General features: G+C 44.1%; 1 protein-coding gene across 1 annotated transcript in view; it reads right to left on the bottom strand.

Annotated features, from left to right (window-relative positions):
* Positions 1-24,077, bottom strand: part of LOC139640242 (leucine-rich PPR motif-containing protein, mitochondrial-like) — a 44,156-nt gene that overhangs the window by 5,790 nt on the left and 14,289 nt on the right. The window contains exons 10-20 of the mRNA XM_071514420.1: positions 23,034-23,158; positions 20,628-20,734; positions 14,302-14,370; positions 14,093-14,183; positions 13,224-13,366; positions 9,587-9,725; positions 9,100-9,226; positions 6,276-6,364; positions 5,947-6,151; positions 3,864-3,991; positions 3,544-3,659 (exon numbers count right to left, since the gene is read on the bottom strand). Coding sequence (XP_071370521.1) covers positions 3,544-3,659; positions 3,864-3,991; positions 5,947-6,151; positions 6,276-6,364; positions 9,100-9,226; positions 9,587-9,725; positions 13,224-13,366; positions 14,093-14,183; positions 14,302-14,370; positions 20,628-20,734; positions 23,034-23,158 — 1,339 coding nt within the window. The remainder of the gene's footprint in view (positions 1-3,543; positions 3,660-3,863; positions 3,992-5,946; positions 6,152-6,275; positions 6,365-9,099; positions 9,227-9,586; positions 9,726-13,223; positions 13,367-14,092; positions 14,184-14,301; positions 14,371-20,627; positions 20,735-23,033; positions 23,159-24,077) is intronic.

The following is a 24,077-nucleotide window of genomic DNA, read 5'->3' as shown; positions in this document are numbered from 1 at the left end:
CTAGGCCTTCATAATGCTATACATTCAAATATAACACTGTAATTTAGAAAAACATGTAGTTGTCGGAGGGGGGTGGGGGGGGGAATCTCATGGCGTGTTGCTGATGATTTAACCTGTACAAATACTACACCCGTTTGTGTCAAACGTGTGAGCATACATGCGTTTCATGTGTGTATTTAAAGTGTGTGTGTGTGTGCAGGGAATGCATTAAAGTTGCCGTGCTCTGTGTGAGCGAGTGTGTGAATGAATGAGAGAGTGTGCTGTTCTCTTGGCTGAGCAGCAATGAGGTCAGATTACTAGCCAATCGTGAACTAACGTGTTTCACTCCTTCTCCACCTCCTACAGAATTAAAAGCGAGTGGCCTGCGAGGCTTTTAACAGGAAGACACACACACACACACACACACACAGCAAGCTCCCCACTCTTCGGAATCACAAAGCGGCAGGAATGGCTTTAGTACAATCAGGCAATTAGACTAACACTATGCCACTTCACTCAACTTTGCTCCACTCTCTCTTTCCTCTCCCTTCTTTTTTTTCGCTAGACCGACCACTCCCAACGGCGAGGCAAGACCCAACAGGCGGCTATCTTCTCCCCTGCTCATGGCACTGGCGCACACACACACACACACACACACACACACACACACGCTGCCTAAAAGCTCTGGATACCCAGGGAACGCTACCTCCTTTCCTCAGTGACCCCTCTCAACACAGACCTACACACACACACACACACACACACACACACACGCAGTTGTAGACAAGTCTGTGTGAGTGCCCGCCTCACTGCTTCCCTCTGTTCACCGTTCACTTCTTAATGACTAAATTCATCCCTCTCGCTCTCCTCTCGCTCCCCGCCGACCTCACCTCCCTCTCTCTTGATAGGCTTGTCATCATTATCGTCTGCTTGGCTAGTTAGAAGCTTTTCAGAGTTTCGGTCCTGCTTCACTTATAATGGGATGGAATGGAAGAGTTGGGCTGCTACCCTTCAGTGACCCCGGAATGGCGGCTTGGGAGGGAAGAGGATGGTGGGGTGGGGAGGGGGGGGGGTCGTGATGAGGGACAAACCAGAGCCTACCAGTTCAGACTGGGCCGGACCAGTTGAGTCTAAGCTTGCCAACTTGAGGCTTCCACTGGGAACAGCGGGGGAGAGCTTTAAAATACTCATTGCTGAGATGTGCTTGCAACTTTTCTTTCTAGCACCATGTCCATTTGTTCCAAGTTTGGGTTTTTTTTTTTCCATGTTTTCCTGAAAGATAGCCTTTACATTTTCAGAGTTTTCAAGACACCCTCACTGTATTAGTAGCAGCTTTCTCACAGGCACTTCATGTCCTTTCTCAAACAAAAACATCACACTATACGATCTTCCTCCCGCTTTCCTTGGTCTTCAAAAACGAAAACTGAGAACAGAAATTTTGAAAATAGTTTTTCATCTTTCTCTTCTGCAGAGAGAGAATAAAAAAGTAAATGTCTGAAAGCCTTAGACTGGCCAAGATGCATATCAAGCGAGGAGCATATTATAGCCTCAAAAACACGGAATCCGTAGTTTGTGTTTAAATAGTGATGAAGATGAGTAGTAAGTAATGTATCTGTGTTCATTAGCATGCATGCTAGTCAGACATCCCCGTTAAATGATTGAGAGGGATAATCACTCTGGATGTCAGGGAGGAATGAGTAGTAGATATTATGGCAATCTCTCTCTTTTTTCATTGTCGCTGTCCTCCTCTCTCTTTCGGAAGAACACACTGTCATTATGAAGAAGAATTGTTGAACTGTTTGAATTGTTGAACTGAAGAATTGATTAAATTGACCTGGTGGGTAAAATAAAGATAAATACAGACCAAGACTGAATCGTCACCTTCATCCATGGATTAACCACGTATGAAATGTTATATACAACCCCTGGCAGCTTTCTACTATTCTGTCCACCTTTTTCTCACACTATTCATCCCCTCCCAGGTACGGGTTTTTCAGAAATTATAGCAAGGGAATACACTTGCTTTTATATTATATATTAGACTTATATTTCAGTATATATTTGTCAATTAGCAGTGTCTTTTGGGTAATAAATGATAAATATTGTAATTCAGAGGTTAAAGTTGGTTGTAGTAGTTGTACTGGTCTCCTTGTTGAAAAGGTGCTTTTATTTGACTGTTTTTGCAATGAAATTGTGATTTGTGAGAACTCTGTTCCATGACATTTGTCAATATATGAGATGGTTTTTATGTGGTAGAGTGGGGATTGTGAGCCTTTACAACATTTGTAGGAAACTTTTGATTTGGACATATTTGATATCACAAAATCACAAACTTATGTCAGAGCTTACCTATGGGTTTCCTGTAGTAAAATATTACATTTCTTACAATACATCCTTATCTTTTCTCCTCTTTACAAAGAGTGTAAACTTCAACCAGCTAACACGCATGTCTGACAAGAAACATACTACGATGGATTCCTATGGATTCCTTTAGTTCATGTTTAAAAAGTGATGAAGTGTAGTCGGTAAGAGCTGTAAGTAATATATCTGCGTTCATTAGGAGGCACGCTAGACAGACATGCAACTCAATGACAGAGCGATAAACACAGAAAATGAGAAACATGGCTGTTGGAGGGAGGAAGAAACAGGAGAACAATCTCTGCATGTCTGTCTTCATGTCTGTTTCTTCCACTGAACCTCTCTCCCTCTCTTCCCACTTCTCTCCTTCCGCTCATCTTCCTGCCCTCTCCATCCATCCCTCTGTCTCTCACCCATCTAGCTTGTACATATTCATATCCCCAAGCTCAATGCAGAGTCATTGAGCTGTAATTTATGAACCGTGGTTACATTAGCAAAGTAGTAGGAGGCCAATTTCAGACAGCCAGACGGTAGTGGAATGTGGTTAAGTATTCCCTGCATTTACCAAGAATGAGAAGACGTAAATGCAAGGCTGGATAAATAAGTCAACGACCCCGGTAGCAGAATTTCTCCAACACTCACTGGTATTTGGCGATTGGACGAATACATCGGGGATCTGAGATGGACTAAAACCACCACCAGTGGAAATTCCCTTGTTGATTTTCTGCAGATTTTAATTACCTTGATCTTCAGGTCATTTAAAATGTAGCCTAGTCCCTACACTCAAAATGGGGAAAGCACACGCGACAAATTATGCTCAAGTTGATTTAAAATTTTATTTAGTGCTAGCATAGAAGGTAGCCTAAGCACACACATTTCACTGAGCCTTCCTCATGGTGTGCTGGTTTTTTGTCCCATCTTGTGCTACTGCCTCCCTCACTGCCACCTGATACTTGTTCAGTTTTCTTATACTACATTATACTAAAAATGGCCCTTCCCGGCACATTTAGAAGCTATGTTTCAATTCAAGTCATCAGATCTGCTCCATGAACACTGTATGTCTTTCTTACCCCAACACCCGCCCGGCATGAAACAATACAACTGTATTCCTCAGACAATGTTAAAGTCTTGGTTCTCTGGCTTCTAGTTTTGGGAAACACACACACACACACACACACACACACACACACACACACGTGTACTCACAGCTAACATGAACTTGGCATCCTCCACTTTGTCCATATCCAGTAGCTGCAGGAAGAGGTCTGAAGCCGGCCTGTAGCAAGCAAAGTGGTTGGCTAGCCGCTCTGCCATAGCACTCACTGCAACACACACATACACACACACAAACATAATGGTCAATGGCTTTATCATTACATGTGTGCTTATTTTGTTGATGGTTGCATTGTACAGCACTATATTTGTCAATGGCTTTAGCATTATCTATGTTTGTATATTTTCAACTTCGAATCGTATTTTGTATTTGTGTCTTTGTTTTGTGTGTGTATGCGTTGTGTTTCTCTTACATTTGTCAATGGCTTTTTCATTGTCATCTTCCAAAACCCTTCTGAAGACGTAGGACATGCTGGACCCTGTGCTGTCTGGACCGGTGTAGACCGCCTCCAGTACCTCTACTGCAGACTCCAGGTCACCGCTGGGGAAGGATGGATGGGTGAGAAGAGTGGTGGTGGGGGGGGGCGAGACAGAGAGAGAGGGAGGAAGGCGAAAGAGAAAGAGGTTACTTCATATAAAACAGTACAAAGTACTCCCAACAACCTGTGCATTTTTTTTGTGTGGCTTTGTGCAGAAAAAAAAATATGTTCGTCTGATACATTCAATTCTTTGACATTTGGTAATCAGCCATGTGATATTTCTACCCCACTTAATACCTTCAAACACGGACCTGACCCCTTCGAACAGGAACAATACAGTAGATGTGGTGTACTGTGAGAAACCGGCAGGGTTAAAGGCCAGTGACTTTGTTGCTACATCATATCTGAGTTTTTTGACCTGGAAAGCTCTGCCATTATGGAAATTGGAATCTGGAATCTCTCATAAGCTTATGTGTTACAGTCAAATATTCTCTCTCAAAAAAAACAACAAAAAAGTTGATCAAGATGATACTGGTTTATTTTCTTCCTTTACAACCTTCCACTGAGTACAGACCAACTCTTCCACTGATACACTTGTTATTCTCTGTCATACTGTAAAATGTGTTTCTGCTGAGGTTGCCACAACCAAACACAGCCTGCGCACCAAAGCACCGCAAACCTCAAACAACTCAATCTGGCAACCAGGCCTAGCTAATAACACTTTACACTCCCTCCTCTGCTCCCCCTCGCTGCCACCAGTCGTTATGAATATTTAAAGTACAGGGTGTGTGTGTGTATGTGTGTGTGTCCGGGGGTGGGGGGGCACGTATCCGCGCTGATTGTTGCGACTGGGGCCGTCTGAATAATTCAGCGGGGGGCCCCTCTAAATGTGGTGCTCCGCTTTCCGGGCCTCCTTTTTTTCCGCCCCGGCTCTTAACCAGTCAGCTCGACTCAGGCGCAGCGGGGACGCACGTGTCACAGCCGCTCAGCGCCCGGCTCCCAGAGGTCAGGGTTCAAGCTGACAGGCCCGCGCCGCGATGGCCAATCGGGCGTGAGACCGTCTTGCTATTTTTCACTTCCTGCTGTCCCTCCGAGTTGGCGTGGGGCCGCCGCCGCTTGGGCTGGGGGACGACGCTAATGCGGCAAGTAGCGCAATGAAAGTTTGATGCACAATGTGTTTTATATTTTGTTCTCTCTTGTTTCGAGAAGCGATGGAGCCGGAGCGGAGGACGGAGCAGAGGGGGGGCGGGGCGGAGGGAAGAGGGTATTGTGTGTTTTTATGACACTAAGGAGAAACCATGAATAATCCCATTAAGCTTGTGTTTCCTATTTGTACGTGACAGCCCCCTCTTTCTGTGAGCTTTTAATTTAAGAGTGTGTCAACCTGGGTCTTGCTCACACTCTTGCCTGTTGGTTATGCATTAAACCATCTATCTCTCTGTACTGCAATGTAATACTGAACATCATATAAAAAGGTACTTAAGACTTAAAAATGGACTTTGTAAATCATGGCGCAATATCACAATGGCAATATAAAGTGACAAATTCACAATATATTTTTTTGCCCATAACATGCAGCCCTACTTTGCTGTGTCATCGTCTTTCTGTCTGTCTGCACTCCATTTGCCTTTGCATGGCTGTTATTTTGTCTGGAAGGATTAGAGACGAAGGCGATCAGATGCCAACTTTCTCAGCCCTTCAGATCTAGGGAAATGTCTGAGAAGCTGTACATGCCAAAATGTCTGTGTCTCGTACATGACCGAAATCCTTCGGCCTCATAAGCACCGCGTTATAACTGCCATGACCAGCCGTACACAGATTAAGAAACTTCTAGAGTCTTGGGAACATTTAGTGTAGGCCAATAAAACACTTGTCAGATTCATTGCCTACATAACCCTCACCAATAATCTCCTCACTCCAGCCAAAATCTCCTCACTTTATCTATGAAGAACTCAAACTAGTCTTCACAAGTCCATCAATAAAAGTCCATCCCCACATACACACTTGGCAGCCTTACTTTTTGATGTGTGCCATGGCTGTGTTGTTGATAAACAGCATGCTGGACAGGTTGAGGGGCGTGCCGAGGCCCATCATGAGTGACTCCACTTCCTGGATGCCCGTCACGTCACCTTGGCTACCCAGGGCCTGGACCAATCTGGTGATGGAGAGGTGCGATGGCACATGGTCTGCCTGCAGCATGGACTTGAGAATCAGAAGGCCATCTGGGGAGGAGAGGAAGAGGTGAAGAGGTGTGTGTGTGTGTGTGTGTGTGTGAGAAATGAGCGTGTGTGTGTGTGTGTGTGTGTGTGGGGGGGGGGGGTTTGTGTGCATGTGTGTGTTTCTTACCTTTCCCCTGGCCTTTCTTGCAGTGTGTGATGATGAGCAGGTTGGTGGCCATCTCACTAAGTTGGAAGCCTGCCACATGAGATGCAGCCCTGAGAGAGAGAGAGAGAGAGAGAGAGTGAGAGAGAGAGAGATGGATGGGTTACACAGTATTTTCTTAGTACAGTTTCAACAAAATGCTTCATATTTGCATTTTGCCACATGCCTCAAACTCCAATAACAAGCAAATAAAAATTGGTTTCACTCAACGTTTCTGTCTTGACTTAATTTTGAGCTCTTCACTATGTTTGACTAAAGCGGTCTAGAGGCTGCAATAACTGACAACCACAGCAGATTAGATGCATGATGGGAAATTTCTGTGATGGCTACCTTTAGCCCACAGAATCATAATACTCAGATTGATTCCACAGAGATCTGAACATATCAGCATGGTACAAACTGTCATGCACTTGTCCATTACACCAAGTTAAATTTAGAAAAAAACATTAGACTCATGATCCACATAGAGGATAAACAGATGAGCAGAAAGATAGAGATAGAAGATAGACAAGACAATGGGAACAAATCTGATTGACAGCAAGTCTGAGCCTCTTGTAAAACGCCTGCTGTGACGCTGAAAATAATACAGACATGAAACAGTTGATTGGTGTCATGGTGTGCGATGTTCCTCCCAGCTCAGACTGTGCATGCGTGTGTGTTTGTCTATTTGTGTGTGGTATTATCTAGGAGGGTGAGGCCGGGTCAGAGGAGCCCCTCCCACTCCTCCATCACTCCATCCTTCCATTTTTCCCTCCCTCCATCCATGTATTTGCTGTCCTTTTCAGCCCTCCTCCTTTTCATTTCTTCGCCTCTAAAACCTCAATCAAGCTCGCCTTCCTTTTTTTTTTTTTTTATTATTATAGCCCTGCGACCAGATTAATCCGCCCGCTCAATTGAGCATCAGGCCGGCAATCCTTATCGCCACGGCGACACCAGGCCAAGTAGCAGCCGGCAGCCGCAGCGACGGGGTCGCCGTGGAGATTGGAGCGGGAACAGGGTCGCAGACGGATTGCCGTGGAGACCGAGTGGTGGGGGAGAGGGGTCAGAATTATTCTTATCGGTTGAGAGGAAATCTCTAGAGGCCGTTTCTTGCTCACCTTTTCAACACCCCCCTCTCTCTCTCTCACACACACACACACACACACACACACACACACACACACACAATCACTCTCTCCCTCCTGGGTCTAGTGTTTTAGCCGATGAATGTACCATCATCCACCTCAACCCTCTCCTCTCTTTCTCATCATCATCACTCTCTCCCGAATCCCTTAATCTTGCCATAAGCACCCCGCTGCTCAATTCTGTACAGATTACCCTAAAACAAACACACACACACAGAATTAATGCCTATAGCGTCTTCATTAACCTCATGCATGATTAAATCTACCCCTCCTTCCCTCATTCACTCCTTCTTTCCTATTCATCTCTTTTTATCTCCTTCCCATTTTCGTCTTTCTCCTACTCTCGTCTTCACTCATTCCACCTCTCATTTAGAGTGGAGATAAACTAAGCTTTTATCCATGTAGGGAGGCCATAACCCAATTCAAGGAGAGATTGGAGATGGGTTATCACTTGTACTGCCTAGTGCTCACTGAAACACTGGTGTAAAATTGATACGATTATTTCACAAAACATAAGAGAGCCATGTAGAGACACAACAGGAAAAATAATGATAGTGTGATAGATGTTTTTCTATGCGTTTTTTTAATCTCATCTGCACAAATTAGTAATTGCATCATTCTTTAAGTGTTTTGTATCATATATTATCACTGTCTTTTTTTTAACTTCGCTTTATACGTCTTAGCAAATAAAGTAAATTGATATATGGAAGAGAGAGATAAGGAGAACAGGTCAGAAAAGGAGATAAAGAAAGAAAGAGGGAAAAAAGGGGAGATTACCTAAAAAGACAAACAGAGCAGAGAAGCTCAGCGCTGTACTAAGCTCAGATCTCTAATGCCTCTGTCTGTCCATCCCTTTGTCCCCAGGCTCAAGCCCTGATACGGCCCCGGCAGCATAAACACACGATACATTACTAATCGGTGGAAGATTGACGTTTTTGCGCAAAGTCATCCGCTTCTCAGAAAACCACAATTAATCTGTGCGTGTGAGTGTGTGTGTGTGTGTGTGTGTATGTATCTCTGGGCTTAGTAAGAACTACTGTTCATATCCAGTGTACAGCAGGGTCGAGTGTGTCAACACACAATCAGTGCATAATCCCCGCCTCTATTGAGGAGATGCAGCCTGAGACTGACGTGACCTGGAGGAGACAGGCGAAGAGGCAGAGCCTTCACCAGACTGTGTGTTGGGTTTGTCAGAGCGTTACATTCATAAGCAGGATGCTGCTAAAAACCAGCAACAGTGTTGGAAAAAAAAAAAAAATCCTATAATATATTTAGAATATATTAGCTGTTCTGATTTATAATGATCTAAAATGGGGGGCGGGGGGGAGCACTAAAAAGAGATTATTTGGTTATCTGTGTTTAGCCATTGTTAAAGGTGTACTGATACAGATACTGGTTATCACAAATTAGGCAAATACCAGGATAAAATGAGGTTCTGGTGTTGGAGACTATTTCTACTGAAATCCAAAGATGAACACCATGCCAGAAATCAAAGCAAAATTGTTCCTTGTCCAGAGAAACCAAAACTAATTGTCTAAGCCTATAGTGTTCATTAAAAAGGATCAAAACTTGGCATCAGCGGTAAAAAAAATAATTTTTGCATCCTTAGCTATGGATGCCGTTTCTCCTCATGATAAAACCCTCACAGTCTGAATGTCACTTACATGTCTCTGAGGTCCATGGCTTCCTCCATGCACCCCGTGGCAAGCAGCGAGCGGATCAGGTAGTCATAAAGGGCGGGGCCTAATACCACACCCTTCTTATCAGCCTCCTTCAGCATTCCATAGGCTTCTGCAGAGAGGGAGGAAGGGAGACAGAAAGAATAAATTAAAGAATAGTAGAATTTGAGATCATCTTCATTGGGTTATTATGGGATGAAATACAACAGATGAAATACAACAGTGAGGCTAGTAAGGCCAGTTAGCAGATGATCTTCACTTGAAATTTGGCACCATTTAGGTAACTCAAAGAGTAGTGTTTGTGTATGTTATTAATATTGGGAATGACTTCATCAAGCCCATAAGTTATGGGTTGAGCAAGGGAAACTTTACACCCCTCGGATGGTTTAAGTATCTGAAAGCAGCTTCAAATGGCTTTAGTCCCAGGTTTATGTGATGTGGGACAACAATACCGGGACCCCCTGCGGCTTACCTTTGGCCTTGCCCCTCTTGCAGAGTGTCAGCAGACGGACCTGGTAGTCTGTCACACTGACTGCGGGGGCTGTAGGGGGGGGGCTGGCTGATTTGGGCGACTTGGCGGGCTCTGTGGTGGCAGCTTGTTCATACCAGACCTGGAAAACACACAGAGAAAACATACAGATATAAAACCCAGTCTGATGTTTCCTACAAAAGAGAGCAACTTCCAACATTCGACTCTGTATATGTGTTCAACTGTGTGTTGGCGGTGTGTGTATGTGTGTGTGTGTGTGTGTGTGTGTGTGTGTGTGTGTATATATAATGCTGGGCGGGCAGGGCAGGGTTCTCCAATGCTCGGTCACCCGTTTAGCCGTGAGGGGAGGGGGTTAAGCTGTACTGGCTAGGGGCAAATTAGGACTGGCACCCCAGGGGCAGAAGAAGTGTGTGTGCGAGCATGTGTGTGTGTGTGTGTGTGTGTGTGTGTGTGTATGAGTGTGTGTGTGTCGAAGTGGGGGTGACAAATCCAGAGCCCCAGGGGTCACTAAGTTCATCGCTCCAGGCAACAGCAATCACTTCCTGTCTCATCATGCTCTGGGCCATTGCCGCACACACACACACACACACACACACACTTACACACTTTACAGTGCAAACCATAGCTGAGAAAAAATGCAGCAAGGATGAATGGAGCAATCTGACAGAAAGGAAACTGAATTTTCAGGTTTTACTGTAAGTAAAATTCTACTCCATCCCTGTTATATCCCATTGTTTTCTTTTATTCTTTGATTCTGTCCATTACGTTGTGTTTTTGGACAGCATACACTGGAAAGTAGCAGTATATTCGGGAAGAGAAATAAAGGTTGCAGGTGGGACTTAATATCACAAGAAGCATGTGACATGCATGAATCCAAACCTGTTAACCACAGAGAGCCCTTTATTCTACCCTGTCTTTCCTGTTCTGGTGTTGGATATGGGGCTGATAAAAAAAAAAAAGGGTATCTGAAAATTTCCCCAATATTAAACTCTGGTGTCAAGATGCAGGTGCACAATGTCAGAAATGAAAACGTGACTTGAGTTCATTCATTTTTCACACATAAGATGATCTCTAATTTTTGTTCAGCGACTAAAAACTAATGATGTAAGTCTATATTTAAAAAAGTAGTATCGGTACATCTCTATCTGACAGCATCCAGCGTCCTGTACTCTCTTCCTTATGCTGATATAACGAAGCAGCCAGCGGCAGCCATATGGTGGCATTTAGCTGCTGCCTAAATTAGTCTGGCATTACAGACAGATCAAGCCGTAATTCCTTTCACCAGCCAGCCTGTCTGATTGACCACACTTCAGATCAGAGCTGCAATCCTGTTTCCTCTACATGTAATGAACAGAGGCTTAAAGGGGAGGGGGGCGGGTGGCGGGGTCGCATGGAGAGAGCAGCTGATGGAGGTTTTTTGGGGTTGGTTCCTGTGATCAAAAGTTGAGGTCAATTTGCCCTCTGGTCTATCAATTCAGGAAGCAAAAATAAAACCTTGTAGCTTTCACATGAATTGTCCTGGCTTTATAATTGAGAACGAGACCGCTGCATCCTTAACTGATGAATTTATAATTTGAATTTGCTCACTGGGAAATGAGCTTTAGCATTTTGTTTAACCTTTATTTATCCAGGGAAAGTCAACTTAACACACTTGCCATTTCCAGCCACACCCTGCTTCACATTCATATAGTGCCACCTGGGAGCTTCCCAGTACAACCACAGTCTTCTACTGGTGGATATGAGCAGCTGGGGGTTAAGTGCCTTGCTCAAGGGCACCTCGGCAGTGCTTGCTGAGGGAGGGGAGACCATTACTTATTCACAGTGGTGGAAGAAGTACTCAGATCTTTTACTTAAGTAAAAGTAGAAATACCACAGTATAAAAATACTCTGTTACAAGTAAAAGTCCTGCATTCAAAATGTACAAAAGTATTAGCATCAAAATGTACTTAAAGCAACAAAAGTAAAAGTACTCATTATGCAGAATGGCCCATTTCAGAATAATACAGTATATATTATATTATTGAATTATAATTATTGATGCATTAATGTGTAAGCATCACTTTAATGTTGCAGCTGGAAAAGGTGGGGCTGATTTCCACTACTTTATATACTGCTGGGTAGCTTACAGTAATCTATAATAATAACAAACACAAACTCATTCAAGTCCCCCAAGAAGGCTGGTCGTCCACGAAAGACAAATACAAGAGAGGACAGGATAATGCGGAGAATCTCAATGGGCAATCGGTTCAACACTGCAGCTGGAATTGCTCGCCAGTTCAGCGCTGAACGGGGTAAGGATCGGTCTCGTCATACAGTGTCTCGACGTTTAACAGAATTTGGACTGAAAGCCCGCACTGCAGTGACCAAACCTCTCATTAGCAGAAGGAATCAAAAGGCTAGACTAACCTTTGCTGAGGAACATGTTGTGTGGACAGAGGAGAACTGGTCCAAAGTTCACTTTAGTGATGAAAGCAAGTTTAATTTATTTGGGTCCGATGGGAAACATTATGTTCGTCGTCAAACTGGGGAAAGACTGAACCCAAAGTGTGTAAAGAAGTCAGTGACAGGTGGAGGAGGAAGTGTCATGGTTTGGGGAATGTTTTCTGCAGCAGGAGTTGGGCCTCTTATACAGCTACATGGCAGAGTGAATGCAAATGTTCATCAGAACCTTCTTCGACAACATGCGGTTCCTGCCCTGTGTTCATCACCCAATCAGCCAGCAATTTTCATGCAGGACAATGCCCACACACAGCAAAACGGGTAAAGCAGTTCCTTGAAGCTGAAAACATTGAAATAATGAAATGGCCAGCCCAGAGTCCTGATCTAAACCCAATAGAAAACCTCTGGAAAATCCTTGGCGACAAAGTTATGGCTAAGAAACCCACTACAGTCACTGAACTGTGGAAGAGACTGGAAGAAGAGTGGACCAAAATCACATCAGAGCAGTGTGAGAGACTAGTGATGTCCTGTGGCCGCAGATGTGCTGAAGTCATTCAAAGCAAGGGCCTGTACACTTCCTACTAATTGTTGACTGTTGTAACCTTCAGAAATTTTAGTTGTAATCTTTCTCCATGCTACAGTCATTGCTGTTCTCTAATTTTGATCATTGTGTTTTTCGCAAAATAAAGGTTTTTTGTTGAAGTGCCTTGGTTATTTTGTAAAACACTGTTCTAGTAGCATGGTATAGCCTCAACAAAAAAATCCTTCAAATTTTGAGCAATGAAGATTACGTTATTTATGAAAAAATCAAGTGTTCATAAATTGTTCTCTAATTGTTCCCTAACCCACTGTATATATAAACATAAAAACTTTGAGGACAGAAATCTATAAACTGGCACTTGTGTAATGTGCCTCTGTAACCATCGATGTTGAGCTTGTGTGTTGTGTTTTACCTCCTACCTCCCTACCACCTCAAGGCCTGTAGGGTATATTTCACATCAGGCACCTTGAAGGACACCTCCTGGAATTTGATTTCAGGTTTCTGCGCTAAGTTTTACAGTTTGCTAGTTTTATTTTTTTCCCCTCAAGGACCTCAAAGGGTACTTCCTGGCCATCGTTCTTCAGAATACCGAATCCTTCTGTTCTGTTCCTTCTCAAATTACAGGGCTGTATTTTTTACCTCAGGCACCTCGAAGGGCACCTCCTGTCCATTACTCTTCAGGATGTCTGCCAGCGTACGCAGGGTCCGCTCCCTGGGAATGACGTTCTCCTCCTGCATCTTAGTCCACACTGCTTCTGCCTTCTGCCAGTTGTTTGTCTCCTCTGAAAACGACAACACACTCGAATGAGAAAAGGACTGCTCCCATCGTTCAACAGCACATATGGAACAAACTATGAGGCATTAATACACGTGTAATCTGTTACAGCTTCAAACAAAGCCTTGAGACAAAGAATCGTGTGTATTTCCAGTTGTATAGTCAATCCATATTGAATGTAGGCCAGCGCCAGAGAGTAATTTCTGACAATGCGCTCCATGCTGAGAGGGCAATCAAAGCACTAATCTGGTCAACTGACTGACCCTCAACTATGCTGTAATTTAGGAAACACACTAACTAGTGGTGTGTGTGTGTATGCAGGGGAGTGGGGGGTGGGGGGGTGGGGGGTGCTGTAATGGGTTGACAATCAGCTTTAACACTCCAATCACAACTGTTATCTGCTCTACTCTTCACTACTGCAATCACACCATGTCTTCTGCTTACTTCTGACTGGCCCCATTCTCTGTCTCTTCCTAACACACACACACACACACACACACAAAAACACACACCCTAAGGCTAGAGCCCTGTACACACAGACAGATACACACACCCAGAGGTGGGAGGTCATAGCGGCAGAGGAGATTGCTAAGATTGGCTAAGTGGGGGGCCAGGGAGGGTAACAGAGTTGAAACACACACACACACACACACACACGAGAGAAAGAAAGAGAGAAAGAAAGAGAGAGAAAGAAATAGAGAGAAAGAAAGAAAGAAAGAAAGAATGGACTTACTGCAGAGACGGAGGATATAGTTGTACATCTCATCTCTGTCACACTCGAACAGCTTGGCCGTCACGTCCACCATCTGCTCCAAGGCCTCCAACTACACACAAACACAACCGTTTACAACTGTATTTGGAATTTTTATATTTTTAATTCATGTATCCTTCCTCCCTGGCTTTAACTGTGTGTGTGTGTGTGTGTGTGTGTGTGTGTTTTACCTGGTTGCCAGCGATGCACTTCTCTGCATACCACTGCAGGCGTCCAGGCCTTGCCCTCAACCCAGGAGTCTACAAAAGACAAGACAGAATTTTTAAAGCAAAGAAACAAGAGAGTAAATAAATATCAGTATTAAAAAAACAGTGTCTAAAACTGAACAGCTACCAGATGTGAATGTGTGTAACACGTCAGTTACACACAAAATATCAGTTGAACCCTGCCAGGAGTCTCTTACAACATCTGGCCTAAATCAATCATAAAAGTGGGATGTCAGTCGAATGTCAAATGAAATACAGATTAAATATATACTTGGATAACTTTATGGTCATAAAGCCACTGCATTATGTTCCAACTTAAAACCATAATGCATTATCCACAGGGTAACTGCCTATTGATCCATACTGGCCCATATAGGCTAAAGAGCTTTTTAAATATTGCTATTGATGTGCACTGTTTACAACCACATAACATGAATCAATATAGATGGATATATCAGTGGGTTAAAATCTTAAATGCTTCTGCACTGAGTAAGCTATTGTACATATGTATTAGTGCATTGGTTTTACATCAGCATCACACTGATATATTTCCAGTAGCTTAAGCTTGAACTTTAAACTAATTTGCAGACAGAAGAAATATGAAGTTGACATTTGCATGGCCTTAAATGGGCTTACAGAATATGGGTGTATAAAAGTCAAAGGCAAGTGCATCACTAGATAGATGCTATTAACTGGTACAGAGTGAAAGATGCTTAGGGTAGGTATATGGGTTTATGGCATCAATATGTATAGTCCTTTGTTTCACTGAGCTGATTCTGTGTGAACTGACATGAAGCTTATGCTCGAATATTGTATTTCATCACAAAACAAGACCCACTTCATCTCTTCCAAGAAGTACCTCACAGCACTCTCTCTTCACTGAATCATATCCCTCTGCCCACATCTTCCTCCTAGACTCACTCTAATTTTCTCCCACAAAAAGAATCAGTTTCATCTCTCACCTTAGCTCCTATTTTCATTTCATTTCCTGGCACTTCTCTCTTACACGATCATTCTTTAGCTGCAGTGATATTGTCTGAATAGTGCGGCTCCGACCCTTGAAGTCCCTCACTGTTGGTTGCTTGTAATGTTGGTGCTCTAAGAATTGAAGCGTATTCTGCAATTGTTGCACTCATGCCAAATTGCTCTGGGAGACAGAGCTAATTAAACACCTAAATATGTACACGTATAAATGTCTTCATTTGAGCTGATTTGGAGGATATTTTTCAAGGAACCAGGAAATGTGTATAGGCTTCATGTGGTAAGAAACTAACATATGTTTTGTTTGCCTGAAAGACTGCTGGGTCACAGGAGAAAACGGCAAAGACTACTCACTGTAAACTCCATTCATACACCTTTTATTGCAACATTCAAGTTAAACATTGTCAATAAAAAGGTGCATGAATTGAGATTCAAATGTACTGGCTGTGTGGTCTCAACAGTTGTAAATGCTCTTCCTTTTTTTGGAGTACTTACAGGACACAAAGAACATGTATGCGGGCAGATTGAGCATGTGGGCTGACAAATAAGGGCTGACATAGATTGATCTGCAGGCTTGTGTAGCTAAGATTTAGCCTGATATGGGGGAGGCTAGATGATTATTATCATGGAATAAGAGTGATCAGGATTTCATCTGTCTCTTGGGACTGCGCTGCTTTGATACAAACTGAATAAGACTAGGACTGAGAATCTCTCCCTCCCTCTCTTCATGGTAATCTGTCAGAGGGAAAGAGAGAGAGAGAGAGAGCGAGAGAGAGAGAGAGAGACAGAGAGAGATCTGCCAGCAAGTTAATCTGAACTGGGATCAACAGTGCTCAATCCACGCTGGCCTCTTTGATGGGAGCCCATCACACTGCGAGAGGGAGGGCAAGTCAAGAAAAGACGGGCTCAACCCGCTCTCTGCAGATCCCTTCCTGCTGTCATCCACTCCTCTTTCAATCCTCCCTTCTCTCACTCCGCCCCCCCCGCCCCCCCCCTTTCCTTCAAATCTCCCCTTACTCTGCTTTCTCTCCCCCCTGCCTCTCCATCCCTCCTTTCCTCCATTCGTCCCAGGGAAAGGCATTATGTTCTTACCCAACCAGCCAAAGAGACAAATTAAAATGTGTTGCACTCTCTCTTGGTCTGTCTAATCTGCTTAGAGACTAAGGCCCAGTGCAAGTGCTCCATCTTTTCCCTCGGATTCCCCTTACTTGGAAAAATCTCCCGGGCTCAAAACGGCCCTCGCACGTCTAGTCTCAAACACACACACACACACACATCCTTGGGCTTCTGAACCCGTCGAGACAAATCTTCCTAATCTGGGCAGAAACAAAATCCACTGGAATAAGGGGAGCGCACACATATTTTACACACACACACACACACACGGGTGGATCAAACAAATACAGAGAAACACAGCAACAAATAAAAACCAACACAGACACTCTTATATTCACTTTCACAACGAGATAATGGAAAAAGGACAACTAGGTCAGATTATGAAGACAATCCACACACACAGCAGAGTGGATTACAGTACACTACTCTGCCTTTTTCAGAGCCTTGTGTGGCCTCTTTTTTTTTCATCCTTACACACACACACACACACACACACACACACACACACAAACAGAAAAAGAAGACAGAACAGACTAACACAATACAGTGGGGTAAACCTTGACCTCTTCTCACCTACACTTAACAAACCCTCTCCATCTCAATTCCTAATGTTCTAATTCCACTAATCACCTGGCCACTTAGTGTACACATACCTAAGCACACACACACACACACTCACGGCCAAACCCACCCCCGCAACCCCTCTCCCTAACACAAAAACACCTAATGGCACACCACTCTTTTAGCAATACTACCTAACCTTGACCATCACACACACACACACACACACACACACACACACGCATGGCGTACTAATAGCCCCGACCACCTGACAATCCTCTACCCTAACCATGACCATTTAGTACAAAATTGGCCACCTTTCTCTATCATTACATTTAATTAGCTGTGATTAATCAGCTGCCAATTATACCAAACACAGCCTAAAGAGAGACACCACTCTGCGCTGCCACTTGACGCTCTCACAGGGAAAAAGTATTGTGTGTGTGTGTGTGTGTGTGCGTGTGTGTACATGAGTGATAGATACGTCTATCAAATGTAGCTATATAACCCCAATGCTATATCCATCGTCATGCAAGTATGATAAGTGACACGGGTCAGAAGTGAACTTGCTGTTCAGTGACCCCGGTTTAAACACCTGCATAGGTTAAGTGGGCAGGGGCTTTTGAAATCCAGCATCAAAGTGATATTTCAGGGGTTTATTTTTTACTTTTTAGTGAACATTTTCCAATAGATGGTAAAACGCTAATATTGTCTATTATGGGGAGCTTTAGTCACCGTCACCGCAAAACCAAATAACACATTTATGGCCAATGCAACACATGTAAGAAGAAGACCTGTGTAATATAATTTCACTCTGGGTTCACAGTCATAATTTGTGAGGTTTGCTTGTTTCCTATGATCGACATTGAGAGATAGGGGGAAGAAAGCCTATTATGATAGCTAATGTTGAAGACTGGCCGCTCTCGAACTTTGCAAGAGGTGGTGAACCCAAGTGGAGTATCGTTTTAAGGTCTACAGGTTTAACTTTAGAACTATGAGGCCATGACAGCCCAGCTGGACCGTACCTTCAAACTACCAACCCAACAGATGGGGCGACGCAGTTGAGCTTTTGTCCGTCTAACCAACATCTTCCTTTGACATCAAGGAGGCCGTGTACATCTGCAATCCGTCTACAAGGCTACTGACTACTCCAATCTCACACACCACTGGCACACAGCCGACTCTCTGTTATAAGTAGGATAACAGCCATACAATCTAGCATGAGTGGGATGAGAGCCACAATAACAACATGTCAATATTTAAGAGGGATTGGCAATCCTCAAGAGGGATAAATCCTTGTTTTAGTGCGCACCAGGAGACGAGAGAGAGACAGAGAGAGGAGATAGAGAGAGTTAAGGCATATTTTTTTCAGTTTTGTTCTCATCCTGATCACACAATCAAATGGCGTTGCTTCCTCTGCTCTGATGACAGACTCATCCCCCCATCCGTTTATTCATCAATCTCTCCGTCCATCTATCCAGTCCCTGGCCTTACCCTTCATCCATGTGAATATCGCTTCTTATCCATCCCCCTTGCCCTTCTCTCTCACTCTCTCTTTCTCTCTCTCACACACAAACACAATAATCTACAGGGCTTAGAGCAGGAATAAAGATGAAGAAATATTCAAGCCAGATAGGCTACAACAACAACAAGAGTTGGCCATGAGGCGAGAAGTACAGAAGGGTGGAATAGGCAGTGGTGCAGCTATCTGACCTTTTTTTTATTCAACTATTTAACCAGGTAGCTTAACTGAAATTAAAAAAAAAATTAAAAAAATAACTTTTTTTTTTCCAGTGAGATCTGGCCAAGAAGGCAGCATCAAGGTTGCAGTCAAACAACAAAGCATAGAGAGCTCCTTATTGAGTCTGCTACATGATCCTTCATTGTCAGTTTAAACTCAACAGAGAGACCAGCTCTTTCCACTTTAAATCATTTTGAAGTGAGTTCCATGAAGAGGGAGCAGAATACATGAAAGCACTTTCGCCTTATTCAGTTCAAACCTTGGGGATGGATAACAAAAACAAATCCTGCGACCGTAAACAGTGATTTCCACCAAGTTTAAATGACTGGCGACTCTCTGGAGGGAATTAAGAGGCTTTTTGACATTTACATGGTACTGCATGGATATGGCTATACTAGGAAAGCGATTGAAAAGAAAATCCCCCTCTCACATTCATGAAAAAGGACAACATGCAAAACTCATTTCACACACACACACACACACGCAGACCACACCATCTTCTGTGGCAGTCTGTTGTATTAAGACTAGTTGTTCCTGCTCAGAGCTGGGAGCTGGCTTACAGATCAGCATGACTGGCAAATAAAAAAAAAAAAGTCAACAGGCTTGCCCAGAACAATGCATAAACACAGTCGACCACAATTGCTAGTGTGTGTTGAAGGAGTGGAACTGAAAGAAAAGGTGGAGAAATGCAAAGAGGGCATAAAAAATAAACAAACAGAAAATTAATGAAGCGTCTCAGAAGTGTCAACCCCAACTTGCCACGTTGAAATGGGAAGGCTTGGTAGAACGGGACTCTAGCTGATGACATTTTAGATAGATGCAGTGCACTGCAGGGTTCCCACTCTTTTTAAGAAATCATTTTCCAGGACCTTTCCAGGACATTTTCCAGGAGTTTTTCTTGACAATACAGGACAGCACTTGCTCACAAACAGTCATATAATTTACCGGTAGGCCTAGTATTGACACATTTAACCCCAGTTTTATACCTCCTTTTTTAATGATGCAGGGTTCATGATGAAGTGTCTCGGGTTTATTATGGGTGACGGCTACACCCATCACTTTTTTACTTACAAAGCTCTCCTCAGCAAACACCAACATGTTCTGTGTTACACTTACTTGAATTGTGGCAGTTACAATACTCACTCCAAACACTGGCTTATACTCCAGGTCCCTCATATGAACTTCAAACTTGGACAAAAATTGACTATGTTCTACCTCTGTAACAATTTCAAAATGTGATAAAGTAGTAAATCACACCATAATGTACGCTGTAAGGTGTGTGTTATTGTCAAAGCATTGTTTAACAGGTGGTATTGTAATGGGTTGTTACATGCACCTCTAGTAGCCTATAACTGTATTGATGTAGATGAATAAAATCTGAATTTCAATTTAACTTAAATTTACTTTTGTCAAGTGAGTGAGGGGCTAAAATACAATTAAAATTTTCCAGGACAACATAGATTATTTCCAGGATATTTGGTCATTTTAATCAATTTCCAGGTGTTTCCATGACTGGAAAACTAGTCTCTAAATTTCCAGGTTTTCCAGGTTTTCCAGGACGCGTGGGAACCCTGGCACTGGTATGAGTTTCTGTACCCATAAAATTGTGTCCCTTTACTGTTGGTAGTTTTTCATATATTAAGTGTTCCCTTTATTTTGTCCAACCCCTGTATATTGGTGTATAGTGATCTGTGAATGACGTTCACAGTCAAAAAGCTGTCAAAGAAACTTACTCCTCCAAAACAGTCAGCCCCTTCTATTCTGCTGGAAAAATTTGGCAAGTTGCCTTTGGGAACTGCAGTGCACCAGTCTCAAGAAGATGCAGTGTAGCACAGCTCAGCCTAGTTCCCTAGGTACCTGTGTCTGTGTGTGTGTGTTTGTGCGTGTTTACCTCGATGATCTTGCGGGCCTCGCGGTAGCGGCCCGTCTGCATGAAGGCGAAGAACAGGTCATAGAGCATGGTCATCTCTCCTCGCTCCTGACTCACAAAGTCCATGGCTAAAGACAAAGACAGACAGACACAGAGAGAGAGAATCAGAGCAAGAGAGAGGTCATGAGAATAAAATGCAACAACAATGCATGCAAGGTGAACAAACACGCCACACACTCCATCCTTTCCCTGTGATTCCATTATTTGGCACACTGTCCTAAGCACAAAGCAGCCCTAGCAAGTCTAGTCTCAAACACACACACACACACACACGCACACACACACACACACACATACACATCCCGAATGAAAGCTTAAGCCCTCCGGTGGTAAATTTGCTAAAGCGCTCTGCTCAGCAGTTCAGCTCTAAATACTATCTCTGTCCAACAGCTTCAGGACAGGTGGGAAGCTGGCTGCCACACACACACACACACACACACACATAAACTCAGTGCAAACGTTCAGTTATCCAAATGGACGTGCATATCCAAATAAGCCAAGGAAGAGAAAATAATCCCCCTCTCTGTCTTACTTACTCGTGTTCGGAGTCAAAAGAAAGGACAATGTGGTGTTTTGGGCACTTTGGGCTTAATCTGTGGCTTACGATGGTTGATATGGTGGCTTGGCAACTAATCAGTAAGAAATCACGTCATGGGCAACGCCTGATGCAGAGAAGTGTATATCGATCCCCTGGTTATGTTTTTGACATACACAACTTGCATACTATTGGAATCACTTAAGGACCTAAGGAATTGGATGAGAGTCCTAATTTGAGGCTTCTGTGGCAGACAAGAAGCGGGAGAAAGGAACGGTTGAGTAGTTGAGTAGTCTTGGATTCCTGTAGCCTCTCTCTTGACAAAAACATCCAGATTAAAAGCATGCATGATCACTACTTGTGGTTCCAACAACCTCACAGAATTTATTTTTTTATGTTGATGCTTTGAAATGAAACCAAGGTCAGAGCTGCGAGTCAAGCTGTCAGGACAAGCCACTTCACGCTTCTAGTGTGCTTTGGGACACTGGAAACACCTGCAGTCTTTGAAAGTGTGAACGTCTGACGGCTCAAGTGCATTTCTGCTTTTATTTCACAAGGTGCCATGGGAGCTTGGGAGTGTAACGGATTTTTCATACTATTCATGCACTGCATCAACATGGGTCTGAATAGAGCTAGCCATGGTGCAGCCGGCTACACACCATGTACTCGCAATGCTGTCAGGGAAAGTATGGCTCAAGACTTATGTTGCATGTCATCCCTCTCTCCCACTGTAGAAGAGGGAGTAATAATCTGTTATTTCAAGACCCACTGGTTGCCATTTGTTTAGATGCTGGCCTCTGTCGAACAATCGTCATGAATGTCATTTTACTTTTTGAGGGTGCAGCAAGTGACTCGGAGGGGCTGTCACCTTTCACGGGGTTAGAGAAGAGGGTGGGAGGGCAGGTCGGATGGGAGAGCGGGTGGAAGGGGAGGATGGAAGGGAAGGAGGTGGAGAGGTGCTCGACAGCAAGGATTCAACCTCGACGCACTCCAGAGCCACTTGCCCCTGTGGCACGTTGAACTTGACCTGCTCACCACGCCGCTGTCGGCATTATAGGGAGGCTGTTAAAAATGTGATCAGCTGACGTGCTTCAGCGCAACCCTGGCCTGACCTTTTCTCACTCTCTGGCCCTCTTACGCACTCTTGGAATAGTAGCCGCTTGATATGCGTACGCTTAATGCAAACACTGCACAGGCACTTAATTTTCCCTTTCCCACATACACACACTCTTGCCCACACATACAGATGACAGAGGGCTAGTGTCAACCAGGAAAAATAGGAGAGGTTCCACACAGTCTGAGTTGGATGAGCCTAAATGTTAGAATATAGCTGCCAGTAGCAGTAATAGCTGCTACTTTGAACCTTGATGAGGCTGTTGGGAAGTTTGGAAATTTGGACAAAACAATTTAAGGGTTGGGCTGTTTTTACAAGTCATAGATATATAAATTAACTTGGAGCCTCTGGTTGTGTGGGGAGCATTTGCAGAAAGTGAAATCATGCATGCACCTTATGTTGTTCATAATACAAGTTCCTAGAACCTGCAGAACTGATAACCCTGCAGCACTGATAGTTGCACAAATTGTACAAATTGCACAAGTTGTACAAATTCTTCGGCAAAAGCTGGAGTTTGAAACCAGCGTGCTCAGGAATGCTAAGTAGTTAGAAATGTACAAGGTGGATGTATGGAAGGCTGGTTAAATATAAAGCTGCACGAAGACTGGAGAACATAGATGGATGGATGGACAACCAGACAGAAGACAGAAAAAGATGAATCAGTGATAGATGGATAGATAGATGGATAGATAGATAGCTGGATGGACAGATGTGTAACCTCTCTGCAGCAGTTCTGTGTCTCCTTTTTCCACCATGCCAACGATGATGTCGTGGATACGAGGCAGGCACCTGTAGCGCTTCTGACAGTCAATGGCTGCTTCTAGAGCTCCGAGCAGGTCCTCACTGCACACACACACACACACACACACACACACACACACAGGGGAAGAAAAGGAAGAGAGAGCGAGTTAGGTGTCAGGTCCGTCCAATCAGACATGCACGAGACTGTGTCGGTAGAGAATAGAGGACGTGTCATGGGGCGTTAACCCCATGACCTGCTACTCAAGCACTCTGACCCACCACAACAATGCAGGCCTTTGAATTCATGACAGCACGACTATGGCAGACAAGGCCTTTGGCCCCAGTACATCATTCTCACACAATCGGGTACATGCATACATACACACACACACCTGTCTGCCAGGGGCTAATGTCTCTTTGGACAGGCTTTTAGAGATGAAGCTAGGTAATAGACAGAAGGACTCATCTGATCTTTACCCTCTCTCCTCAGCTACCACCTTCTCTCCTTTACTCTCCTCTTTTGTCCTCTCCAGCCCCCCATGACTCCTTCATCCTCCCCTCCTTTCGTCTTCTCTCATTTCCCTTTCAGCCTCTCTCCTCCTCTTCTCTCCCGTCTCCTCACTTTCTTCCTCCCCTTCCCTCTCCTCCTCCCTTCTCTCCTTTTGCTCTTTTAACCCCTCTCCTCCTCTCTTCACTCCTCTCCTCTTCGTTCCCCTTCCTTTTGATTCCATGCTGTCAGCCCTCACTCCCCTCCAATGACCTCGCCCCCCAGCTGAGCAATTTAGCAGAAATATGGCAACAAAATTAGAGCCCCCCCCAACCCCCCACCCCCCGATCTCACTCCCTTCGTCTCATGTCATCCTTTTCTTGCTCAATCTAGCCTCCTCTCCCCCCTCTGCCCATCCCTCCCGAGCGAACGAACAAACAAAAGAGCGGGTTGGGAGGATGAGTGTTTCTGATGGAGTGATAAAGAGAGGGAGAGAGAAGCAGAGAGAGGAAGAGGGAGAACGGAAGCGAGGAA

The sequence above is a fragment of the Centroberyx affinis genome, unplaced genomic scaffold (assembly GCF_046629955.1).
Source record: "Centroberyx affinis isolate AG114_WGS23_722 - 3 ecotype Tasmania unplaced genomic scaffold, CSIRO-AGI_Caff_v1 ptg008755l_1, whole genome shotgun sequence".
NCBI classification, from domain to species: Eukaryota; Metazoa; Chordata; class Actinopteri; order Beryciformes; family Berycidae; genus Centroberyx; species Centroberyx affinis.
This window is presented reverse-complemented; position numbering and strand designations above follow the sequence as displayed.